The sequence below is a fragment of the Pseudophryne corroboree genome, chromosome 9 (assembly GCF_028390025.1).
Source record: "Pseudophryne corroboree isolate aPseCor3 chromosome 9, aPseCor3.hap2, whole genome shotgun sequence".
Lineage (NCBI taxonomy): Eukaryota > Metazoa > Chordata > Amphibia > Anura > Myobatrachidae > Pseudophryne > Pseudophryne corroboree.
The window spans coordinates 318,501,346-318,514,009 of record NC_086452.1 but is presented as its reverse complement, the minus strand read 5'-3'; the positions used below and the strand labels follow the sequence as shown (position 1 = coordinate 318,514,009).

The 12,664-nt window shown below is 45.5% G+C and overlaps 1 protein-coding gene across 1 annotated transcript in view; it reads left to right on the top strand.

Moving 5' to 3' along the window:
- Positions 1-12,664, top strand: part of ACO2 (aconitase 2) — a 215,320-nt gene that overhangs the window by 11,440 nt on the left and 191,216 nt on the right. Inside the window, exons 2-3 of the mRNA XM_063940467.1 lie at positions 3,225-3,367; positions 3,699-3,957. Coding sequence (XP_063796537.1) covers positions 3,225-3,367; positions 3,699-3,957 — 402 coding nt within the window. The remainder of the gene's footprint in view (positions 1-3,224; positions 3,368-3,698; positions 3,958-12,664) is intronic.

Here is a 12,664-nt window from a genome sequence, read left to right as displayed (position 1 = left end):
TGTTAGCCCTGGCTTCAGCCAGGCGTGTATCAGAATTGGCGGCTTTATCCTATAAAAGCCCTTACCTAATTTTTCATACGGACAGGGCAGAATTGAGGACTCGTCCTCAATTTCTCCCTAAGGTGGTTTCAGCATTTCACTTAAACCAACCTATTGTGGTGCCTGCGGCTACTAGGGACTTGGAGGATTCCAAGTTGCTGGACTTAGTCAGGGCCCTGAAAATATGTTTCCAGGACGGCTGGAGTCAGAAAATCTGACTCGCTGTTTATCCTGTATGCACCCAACAAGCTGGGTGCTCCTGCTTCTAAGCAGACGATTGCTCGTTGGATTTGTAGTACAATTCAGCTTGCACATTCTGTGGCAGGCCTGCCACAGCCAAAATCTGTAAAAGCCCATTCCACACGGAAAGTGGGCTCATCTTGGGCGGCTGCCCGAGGGGTCTCGGCTTTACAACTTTGCCGAGCAGCTACTTGGTCAGGGGCAAACACGTTTGCCAAATTCTACAAATTTGATACCCTGGCTGAGGAGGACCTGGAGTTCTCTCATTCGGTGCTGCAGAGTCATCCGCACTCTCCCGCCCGTTTGGGAGCTTTGGTATAATCCCCATGGTCCTTTCGGAGTCCCCAGCATCCACTAGGACGTTGGAGAAAATAAGAATTTACTTACCGATAATTCTATTTCTCATAGTCCGTAGTGGATGCTGGGCGCCCATCCCAAGTGCGGATTGTCTGCATTACTTGTACATAGTTATTGTTACAAAAATCGGGTTATTGTTGTTGTGAGCCATCTTTTCAGAGGCTCCTTCTGTTATCATGCTGTTAACTGGGTTCAGATCACAAGTTGTACGGTGTGATTGGTGTGGCTGGTATGAGTCTTACCCGGGATTCAAAATCCTTCCTTATTGTGTACGCTCGTCCGGGCACAGTATCCTAACTGAGGCTTGGAGGAGGGTCATAGGGGGAGGAGCCAGTGCACACCAGCTAGTCCTAAAGCTTTTACTTTGTGCCCAGTCTCCTGCGGAGCCGCTATTCCCCATGGTCCTTTCGGAGTCCCCAGCATCCACTACGGACTATGAGAAATAGAATTATCGGTAAGTAAATTCTTATTTTTTTTTTTGGTGTGGGGTGGATAAAGTACTGGGACAAGCAGATTTGCATGGATATCCCTATGCAATGTGCTTTGTCTATTTATTATCCTTTTGCGCATAACAAATGCCCCTTTCACATTGCATAAATAACCCAGGTTGTTGCAGAGTCGACTCTGGTTGAGGTGCGATATGAAAGCGCCAAAGTGAATAACCCAGGTCGAGTATCCCGTTCTTTCATCCCGAGTTAAACATGGGTCTCAGAAAAAAGTGCTGATTGGTTGTTTGTGTCTGCTCAGAGCAGTCCCCAGCCCCTCCTTTTATTTCATTTGAAACCTCCTCAATGTGAGCCAGAAAAGTCCATTTGAAATCGCATCACAGTGTTTAACAGGGGTCACCCAGGTTCAGTGTGAAAGACACCAACTTGTGTCAAAACTGCAATGTGAAAGGGTCTGAGCCTGCTCGGACCTGGGTTCAAAAGGCAGGTCCGACCTGGGTTTGCGATCTGGAAGCGGTAAAAGAAACATCGAATTTGACAGCACATAAGAACACTTGGCCCATCTAGTGTGCCCTTTTTTTTTTTTTTTTTTTTATCCTTTAGGTAACCTCAATAATATTTGATCCTTAGTTTTTTGTATGGATATTCATATGACTATCCCAAGCATGATTAAACTGCTCTACTGTCTTAGCCTCTTCCACCTCTGTCTGGAAGCTATTCCACTTATCCACTACCCTTTTTTTGAAATAACTTTCCTTAAATTTCCACTGAACCTAACTCCCTCCAGTTTCAGAGCAAGTCCTTGTGTTCTTATACTTCTCTAATCTTGAATGTTTCCTTCCTTGTTAACACGCTTGATATATTTGAAAGTCTCATGTCCCCCCCCCCCCCCCCCCTAGAAACTTTCAAATATATAAAGTACATAGGTAAATGAGCAGAACAAGAAAACAGTACTAGACAATGCAGGACAAGTACATGGTGTACCTGTATAAACATTTCTGTATCGGCAGCATGGTGGCAGAAACCAAGGGTTAGGTGTTATTGTATGTAGTAGATGATTGTATAAGTAAGGGAAGGAAAAGCACATGAGGGAAAAGGGCCCTGCTAGTAAAAGCTTACATTTTAAATGGGAGGGGTAGACACTGAGCATGGGACAGAGGATTAGGATGAGAGATGGGAATGACAGGACTGCAAAAGTTACTGAATGTGTAGTTTGAAGGAGAGGGAGCAGTAAAGTATAAGTGCAAGAGAGCGCATTGGGGGCTAGAAGAGCGACTATGTGGGAAAATTATCAGCTCAGTCGTAGACAGTCTTAGACAGTCTTAGAGAGGTCAGGGAAGGAAAGGTAGATTTGAGTATCAGCATAAAGATGATATTGGAAGTGAAAAGAGCTGATGAGCTCACCTAAAGAGGACATGTAGATAGAGAATAGGAAGGGTACAAGAACAAAACCCTGGTAGACGCCTACTTTTAGTGAAAGCTGGGGGGAAATGGGTGAATGCAGAGGGAATGCCACCTGATGAGGGAGAGATTGAGGAGGTGGGCAAGATGGGAACAGACTGGAAGAGAGGTAGGTAGAGGGGAGACCAGATGAGGGCCATGTCTTAATCACCAGATACAGGGGGAAAAGAAGTCAGTTGGTAAGATGGATGGGCAGGGGTAGGCTGGTAAAGTAGGGGGCAGGTTGCCAAGTGTGATGGCCTGAAGTGTGAAATCCATTTTAGATGTGAAGTTTGTTGCAACGTCAAGGGCAGAGAGAGAAGGGGGTGGGCAGAGTTTTAAGGTCCACTTCCTGATATGCAGAAGGTAGGCTGCACATGAGGGACCATAACTCCTGTTTGTGTTACACGACTCAAAGCTTACCGTAGAGATCCATGATTTTTGTGTGAAATGTAACAGTTACACATTGAAGATATAAACCCAGTGTGAACAGGTACGAAGTTCTTTAACGTCTATCACACTATATAACACACTTTACTTCAATAGTATGTATTAAGCGTAGAAACTTTGTCCATGTTGAATCTGCCATTGAATTACATATTTAATGGATATGTAAGGGGGCTCATAACTAGACTGGTTGTTTATTCCTAACTCTCTTTTTTTTTTTTTTTTTTTTTTTTTTCTTCTTCTTCTTTTTTTTAGCAAGTCTTGGGCTATGGAGCTCGTAAATACCATATTTCAGCCGTCATGTGCCAGAGAGCCAAGGTGGCAATGAGCCACTTTGAGCCCAATGAGTATGTCAACTATGAGAAACTGGAAAAAACCATACACATTGTTCGTAAGCGGTAAGGGCTAATAATTACTCAGACTTGGCTTCACATTTCTCCATATGACCAAATCCGTTATGAAATGATTAGTGCTTAAATTGAATGCAATAGAAATGTTTGGTGTTATCCTAATTCCCCTCTAATTTACAGCACCATTGGTTTGATGTGAAGTTGTATATGCAAAACTCTTAAAATATGGAAATTAAGAACCAAGCTCCTAATTGTTTCTAAATGGTATCCTGCTTGTGACTATTGTAGCTGTGTTCATGCAGCAGCTATAAATGAGAGCATTACCTGTGACTGTCTTCAAATTGTTTGTCTAATAAATCATCCCATTGTGTTTTCCCAGTTTGGACCGTCCCCTTACATTGTCAGAGAAGATCGTGTATGGTCATATTGATGACCCTGTAAAACAGGAAATAGTAAGGGGGAAGACCTACCTTCGGTTACGCCCTGATAGGGTAGCCATGCAGGATGCCACAGCTCAGATGGCCATGATGCAGTTCATTAGCAGTGGGCTGCCTAAAGTGGCTGTGCCTTCAACCATCCACTGTGACCATCTGATTGAGGCCCAGCTTGGTGGAGATAAGGATCTCAAAAGAGCAAAGGTATAGGCAATACTAGACAAATCCTAATCCAAACTGTTACCTGTCAATACTTAAGTTTGAGTGTTTTTTTTTTTTTTTATTCAAGTTTCATAAATTAGCTTTTATTGGCAAAGAGCATTTTGTTATTTTGCCAGATCTGTTTAGTTCTGAGTCAGCTTTAAATCATGTTTTCTATCACATCCTAGGGGATACTGGGAAGGTAAGAGTTACCATGGGGGGAATTGATGAGCCATGGCACTTTAAAAATTCTTCAGTGTGCTGGCCTTGCCCTATGCCCCTCCTGCCAACTCAGTTTAGAAAAATGTTCCCAAGGAGCTGGGTGCATTCTCTGAAGCTCCAGAGAGTTTTCTTCAAAACTTTTTTTATTTTATGTCCTAGAGGATACTGGGGTCCACATTAGTACCATGGGTATAGACTGGTCCACTAGGAGCCATGGGCACTTTAAGAAATCAATAGTGTGGGCTGGCTCCTCCCTCTATGCCCCTCCTACCAGACTCAGTTTAGAAAATGTGCCTGGAGGAGCCAGTCACGCTTTGGAGAGCTCCTGAAGAGTTTTCTACTTTTATTTTAAATGTTTGTTATTTTCAGTCAGGGCTGTTTGACAACAGCCTGACTGCTTCACGCGACTTAGGGGGGAGAACGGCCCCACTTCCTTAGAGTTAATGGTCTCGTTTCTCTGCTGACGGGACACTGAGCTCCTGAGGGAGCCATTCGCAAGACACACCACGGCGCAGCGTACCCTCCTGCAGCACGGCGCTACCCCCTAACAGAGCCAGAAGATGAAGAGTGGGTGTACAATGCCGGTGTCCTGGTTAGTGGGGCGCTGGTGGGAATAGCGGTATAAGGGCTTAGAGCGCAGCTCTGACTGGAGGCTGTGCTTCAGGGGATCAGACAGACACATGCTGACGGTGTGTCCCGCTGTGAGGGGTGCCCTGAGCCTTCGCTGATGCCCACACTGGCCACAACGTAGTAACAGGGGTTTTAACTCTTGGTTAGACATTTTCTCTTGCGTCCTAGAGGATGCTGGGGACTCCGTAAGCACCATGGGGAATAGACTGGCTCCGCAGGAGACATGGGCACTAAAAAGAACTTTAGATATGAGTATCCACTGGCTCCTCCCTCTATGCCCCTCCTCCAGACCTCAGTTTGATACTGTGCCCAGAGGAGACTGGGTGCATTACAGGGAGCTCTTCTGAGTTTCCTGAAAGAAAGTAATTATGTTAGGTTTTTTATTTTCAGGGAGCCTGCTGGCAACAGGCTCCCTGCATCGAGGGACTGAGGAGAGAGAGAAGCAGACCTACTTAACTGCTAGGCTCTGCATCTTAGGCTACTGGACACCATTAGCTCCAGAGGGAGTCTGAACGCAGGGGTCTCCTAGCTGTTCGTCCCGGAGCCGCGCCGCCGTCCTCACAGAGCTGGAAGATAGAAGCCGGGTGAGTATGAGAAGAAAGAAGACTTCGGATCTTCACTGAGGTAACGCGCAGCGGTAACGCTGCGTGCCATTGCTCCCACACGGCAGGCACTGTAAGGGTGCAGGGGGGGTGCCCTGGGCAGCAATTAAACCTCTGGTCTGGCAAAATCGGGACATATATGGGCTCTACACTATATATAAGAGATCCCCACCACCAGTTTTTGAAAGAAATCGAGCGGGACCGAAGCCTGCCGCTGAGGGGGCGGAGCTTGGTCCTCGGCACTCACCAGCGCCATTTTCTCCACAGCACACGCTAAGAAGCTGGCTCCCCTGCTGAACATGGTGACAGAGGGTTTGAAAGAAGGGGGGGGGGGGGGGGCACCTAATTTGGCGCAGTGTTAGATCTCTCTCTCTCTATATATATATATATATATATATATATATATATATATATATATATATATATATATATATATATATATATATATATATATATATATATATATATATATATATATATATATATATATATATATATATATATATATATATATATACATACACATACACACACACACACACACACACACACACACACACACACACACACACACACACACACACACACACACACACACACACACACACACACACACACACACACACACACACACACACACACACACACACACACACACACACACACACACACATACACATACACATACATACACACACATACACACACATACACACACATACACACACATACACACACATACACACACATACACACACATACACACACACATACAGAACCCAGCACTCACCAAAGTAAACTCACTTATCCTCAACAATTCAATAAATAAATGATGGGGGTTTAGTTGGTGGATTGGCCAATGCACGGAAGCCTGCATACCGATTTTCAAGGTACCCCACCTTCATGCAGGTCCTACACTATCAGAGTCTTAAAACCCGACTACTTAACTGCTGTGACACACATCATCTGCCTGCTAGATTTAATGTGTACCTGCCACACCTTTATGGCTTTTAAAGGTACACTAGTCACCTTTTGCACTGGCTCAAAGATGATTGCTAAGGAACAGCTGAGACAGGTTCAGGATAATAAAGTCCACACGGGTGCATGAGAAAGCTAGTGGCCACGGTTAATAAGAGCTAACCATAGATTAACCCCATATAATATATATATATATATTATATACACCAACTCCCACGGTGCACACAAAAGGGGATTTAAACAGCAAGCAAATCAGGGCACTCGTGGTGTATATCTCCAAAAGAACAACTCTGTAACCAGATAGATATGCAACGTTTCGGGCAATTAAAGCCTGAAACGTTGCAAATCTATCTGCTTACAGAGTTGTTCTTTTGGAGATATACACCACGAGTGCCCTGATTTTTTTTATATATATATATATATATATATATATATATATATATATATATATATATATATATATATATATATATATATATATATATATATATATATATATATATATATATATATATATATATATAATTTCTCTAACGTCCTAGTGGATGCTGGGGACTCCGTCAGGACCATGGGGAATAGCGGGCTCCGCAGGAGACAGGGCACATCTAAAAAGCTTTTTAGGTCACATGGTGTGTACTGGCTCCTCCCCCTATGACCCTCCTCCAAGCCTCAGTTAGGTTTTTGTGCCCGTCCGAGAAGGGTGCAAACTGGATGGCTCTCTTAAGGAGCTATTTAGTAAAGTTTTTTTTTTAGGTTTCTAATCAGATTCCTGCTGGCGACAGGATCACTGCAACGAGGGACTTAGGGGAGAGACTGGCAACTCACCTGCGTGCAGGAGGATTGAAGTCTTAGGCTACTGGACACTGAGCTCCAGAGGGAGTCGGAACACAGGTCAGCCTGGGGTTCGTCCCGGAGCCGCGCCGCCGATCCCCCTTACAGACGCTGAAGAAAGACGGCGGAACGGAGGTCCGGAAACAGGCGGCAGAAGACTTCACAGTCTTCAGAGAGGTAGCGCACAGCACTGCAGCTGTGCGCCATTGTTGTCACACGGCTCACTGACACGGTCACGGAGGGTGCAGGGCGCTGCTGGGGGCGCCCTGGGCAGCAATATAAATACCTATTTGGCAAATAAATACATCACATATAGCCATTAAGGCTATATGTATGTATTTTAACCCAGGCCAGTTATTAAAAAACCGGGAGGAAAAGCCCGCCGAAAAGGGGGCGGAGCTTATTCTCCTCAGCACTCAGCGCCATTTTCCTGATCAGCTCCGCTGGTGAGGAAGGCTCCCACTCTCCCCTGCACTGCACTACAGAAACAGGGTTAAAAGAGAAGGGGGGCATAAATTGGCGATATAATGATATATTAAGAGCGCATATATAGAAACAACACCTTCTAGGGTTGTTATATACATTATAGCGCTTTTGGTGTGTGCTGGCAAACTCTCCCTCTGTCTCCCCAAAGGGCTAGTGGGTCCTGTCCTCTATCAGAGCATTCCCTGTGTGTGTGCTGTATGTCGGTACGTGTGTGTCGACATGTATGAGGAAAATGTTGGTGAGGAGGCGGAGCAAATTGCCTGTAATGTTGATGTCACTCTCTAGGGAGTCGACACCGGAATGGATGGTCTACTTATGGAATTACGTGATAATGTCAACACGCTGCAAGACGGTTGACGACATGAGATGGCCGGCGGACAAATTAGTACCGGTCCAGGCGTCTCAGACACCGTCAGGGGCTTGTAAAAACGCCCATTTACCTCAGTCGGTCGACAGACACAGACATGGACACTGACCCCAGTGTCGACGGTGAAGAAACATACGTAATTTTCCTTTAGGGCCACGAGTTACATGTTAAGGGCAATGAAGGAGCTGTTACATATTTCTGATACTACAAGTACCACAAATAAGGGTATTTTGTAGGGTGTGAATAAACTACTTGTAGTTTTGCCTGAATCAGATAAATTAAATGAAGTGTGTGATGATACGTGGGGTTCCTCCGATAGAAAGTTATGGGCGGTATACCCTTTCCCGCCAGAAGTAAGGGCGAGTTGGGAAACACACCTTAGGGTGGATAAGGCGCTCACACGCTTATAAAAACATGGCGTTACCGTCTCTAGATACGGCCGCCCTCAAGAAGCCAGCTGATAGGAAGCTGAAAAATATCATGACAGTATATACACACATACTGGTGTTATACTACGACCAGCAATCGCCTCAGCCTGGATGTGCAGCGCTGAGGGGGCTTGGTCGGATTTCCTGACTGAAAATTTTGATACCCTTGACAGGGACAAGATTTTATTGACTATAGAGCATTTTAAGGATGCATTTCTATATATGCGTGATGCGCAGAGGGATATTTGCATTCTGGCATCAAGAGTAAATGTGATTTACATATCTGCCAGACGAAGACACGACAGTGGTCAGGTGAGGCAGATTCCAGACGGCATGTGGAAGTATTGCCGTATAAAGGGGCGGTCCATCGGACCTGGTGGCCATGGCAACAGCTGAAAAATCCACTTTTTGTTACCCCGAATCACATATCGGCAAAAAAGGACAGTCTTTTCAGTCTCAGTCCTTTCGTCCCCATAGGGGCAGGCGGGCAAAGGCCAGTCATATCTGCCCAGGGGTAGAGGAAAGGGAAGAAGACTGCAGCAAGCAGCCCATTCCCAGGAACAGAAGCCCCTCACAGCTTCTGCCAAGTCCGCAGCATAACGCTGGGGCCGTACAAGCGGACTCAGGTGCGGTAGGGGGTCATCTCAAGAGTTTCAGTACGCAGGGGGCTCACTCGCAAGGGAACTCCGGGATCCTACATGTAGTATCCCAGGTGTACATTGGAAATTCGAGACATCTCCCCCTCACACAATTCACAGGCTGTATTCCCAGCAGGTGATAATCAAAGTACCCCTCTTACAACATGGAAGGGGGTAGTATCCCACACTATATTGTGGTACTGAAGCCAACCGGCTCGGTGAGATCTGAAATATTTGAACACTTACATACAAGCGTTCAAATCAAGATGGAGTCACTCAGAGCAGTGATAGCGAACCAGGAAGAAGGGGACGATATGGTGTCACTGGATATCAGGGACGCTTACCTACAGGTCCAAATTTGCCCTTCTCACCAAGGGTACTTCAGGTTCCTGGTACAGAACTGTCACTATCAGTTCAGACGCTGCCGTTTGGGTTGTCCACGGCGCCCCGGGTCTTTACCAAGGTAATGGCCGGAATGATGATTTTTCTTAAAAGGAAACATGGACGCTTTCCTGATAAGGGCAAGGTCCAGAGAACAGTTGGAGGTCGGAGTAGCACTATCTTAAGTAGTTCTACGTCAGCACGAGTGGATTCTAAATATTCCAAAATCGCAGCTTTTTCCGATGACACGTCTACTGTTCATAGGGATGATTCTGGACACAGTCCAGAAAAACGTGTTTCTCCCAGTGGAGAAAGCCAGGGAGTTCTCCGAGCTAATCGGGATCCTCCTAAAACCAGGAAAAGTGTCAGTGCATCATTGCACAAGAGTCCTGGTAAAAATGGTGGCTTATTACGAAGCAATTCCATTCGGCAGATTTCCCGCAAGAACTCTTCGGTGGGATCTGCTGGACAAATGGTCCGGATCGCATCCTCAGATGCATCAGCGGATAACCCTATATCCAAGGACAAGGGTGTCTCTCCTGTGGTGATTACAGAGTGCTCATCTTCTAGAGGGCCGCAGATTTGGCATTCAGGATTGGATGCCGGTGACCACGGAGGCCAGCCTGAGAGGCTGGAGAACAGTCACACAGGGAAAAAAAAAAAAAAAAAATTTCCAGGGAAGTGTGATTAAGTCTGGAGAATTCTCTCTGCATAAATAAGCTTAGAGCAAATTTATAAGGCTCTAAACTTAGCAAGACCTCTGCTTCAAGGTCAGCCGGTATTGATCCAGTGGGATAACATCACGGCAGTCGCCCACGTAAACAGAAAGGGCGGCACAAGAAGCAGGAGGGCAGTGACAAAACTGCAAGGATTTTTCGCTAGGCGGAAAATCATGTGATAGCACTGTCAGCAGTGTTCTTTCCGGGAGTGGACGACTGGGAAGCAGACTTCCTCAGCAGGCATGACCTCCACCCGGGAGAGTGGAAACTTCATAGGGAAGTTTTTCAGCATGATTGTGGACCGTTGGCAAAGACCAAAGGTGGACATGATAGCGTCCCGCCCGAAAAACGGGACAGGTATTCCGCCAGGTCATGAGACCTTCAGGCGATAGCTGTGGATGTTCTGGTAACACCGTGGGTGTACCAGTCAGTGTATGGGTTCCCTCCTCTGTTTCTCATAACCAAGGTATTGAGAATTATAAGACATAGAGGAGTATGAACTATACTAGTGGCTCCGGATGGGCCAAGAGGGACTTGGTACCCGGAGCTTCAAGAGATGCTCACAGAGGACTAAGGGCCTGGGGAGCTAAGAAGGGACTTGCTTCAGCAAGTACCATGTCTTTTCCAAGAATTACCGCGGCTGCGTTTGACGGCATGGCGGTTGAATACCGGATTCTGAAGGGAAAAAGGCATTCCATAAGAGGTCATACCTACCTTGGTCAAAGCCAGGAAGGAGGTGACCGCACAACGTCATCACCACATGTGGTGAAAATATGTTGCGTGGGTAAGGCCAGGAAGGCTCCACGAAGGAAATTCAACTAGGTCGATTCTGCACTTCCTGAAAACAGGAGTGTTTTGAGTCTCAAATTGGGGTTCATTAAGATTTAAATTTCGGCCCTGTAGATTTTCTTCCAGAAAAAATTGACTTCAGTTCCTGAAGTCCAGATTGTAAAGGGTGTATTCCATATACAGTTCTTTTGTGCCTCTAGGGGCACCGTGAGATCTCAACATAGTGTTGGGATTCCTTAAAATCATATTGGTTTGAACCGCTCAAATCTATGGATTTGAAATATCTCACATGGAAAGTGACCATGCTGTTGACCAATATCTCACATGGAAAGTGACCATGTTGTTAGTCCTGGCCTCGGCCAGGCGATTGTCAAAAAGAATGGGCGGTTTTGTTTTACAAAAGCCCATATTAGAATTTTCCATTTGAACAGGGCAGAACTGGGACTCGTCTCCAGTTTCTTCCTAAAGGGGTGTCAGCGTTGTCACCTGAAACAACCTATTGTGGTGCCTGCGGCTACTGGGGACTTGGAGGACTCCAAGTTACTAGACGTTGTCAGGGCCCTAAAAATAGATATATAGATATATAGATATATAGATATATAGATATATATATATATATATATATATATATATATATATATATATATATATATATATATATATATATATATATATATATATATATATATATATATATATATATATATATATATTAGTTAGGACGGCTGGAGTCAGAAAGTCTGACTTGCTGTTTATATTGTATGCACCCAACAAGCTGGGTGCTCCTGCTTCTAAGCAGTCTATTGCACGCTAGATTTGTAGTACAATTCAGCTTGCACATTCTGTGGCAGGCCTGCCACAGCCGAAATATGTAGATGCCCATTCCACAAGGAAGGTGGCCTCATCCTGGGCGGCTGCCCGAGGAGTCTCGGCATTATAACTTTGCCGAGCAGCTACGTGGTCAGGGGAGAACACGTTTGTAAAATTTTACAAATTTGATACTCTGGCTAAAGAGGACCTGGAGTTCTCTCATTCGGTGCTGCAGAGTCATCCGCACTCTCCCGCCCGTTTGGGAGCTTTGGTATAATCCCCATGGTCCTGACGGAGTCCCCAGCATCCACTAGGACGTTAGAGAAAATAAGAATTTACTTACCGATAATTCTATTTCTCGTAGTCCGTAGTGGATGCTGGGCGCCCATCCCAAGTGCGGATTGTCTGCAATGCTTGTACATAGTTATTGTTACAAAAATCGGGTTATTACTATTGTTGTGAGCCATTTTTTCAGAGGCTACTTCGTTTTGTTATACTGTTAACTGGGTTCAGATCACAAGTTGTACGGTGTGATTGGTGTGGCTGGTATGAGTCTTACCCGGGATTCAAGATCCTTCCTTATTGTGTACGCTCGTCCGGGCACAGTACCTAACTGAGGCTTGGAGGAGGGTCATAGGGGGAGGAGCCAGTACACACCATGTGACCTAAAAAGCTTTTTAGATGTGCCCTGTCTCCTGCGGAGCCCGCTATTCCCCATGATCCTGACGGAGTCCCCAGCATCCACTACGGACTACGAGAAATAGAATTATCGGTAAGTAAATTCTTATTTTTTAAACAAAAGAATCTGTGGCACTCGATGTCTTAGATG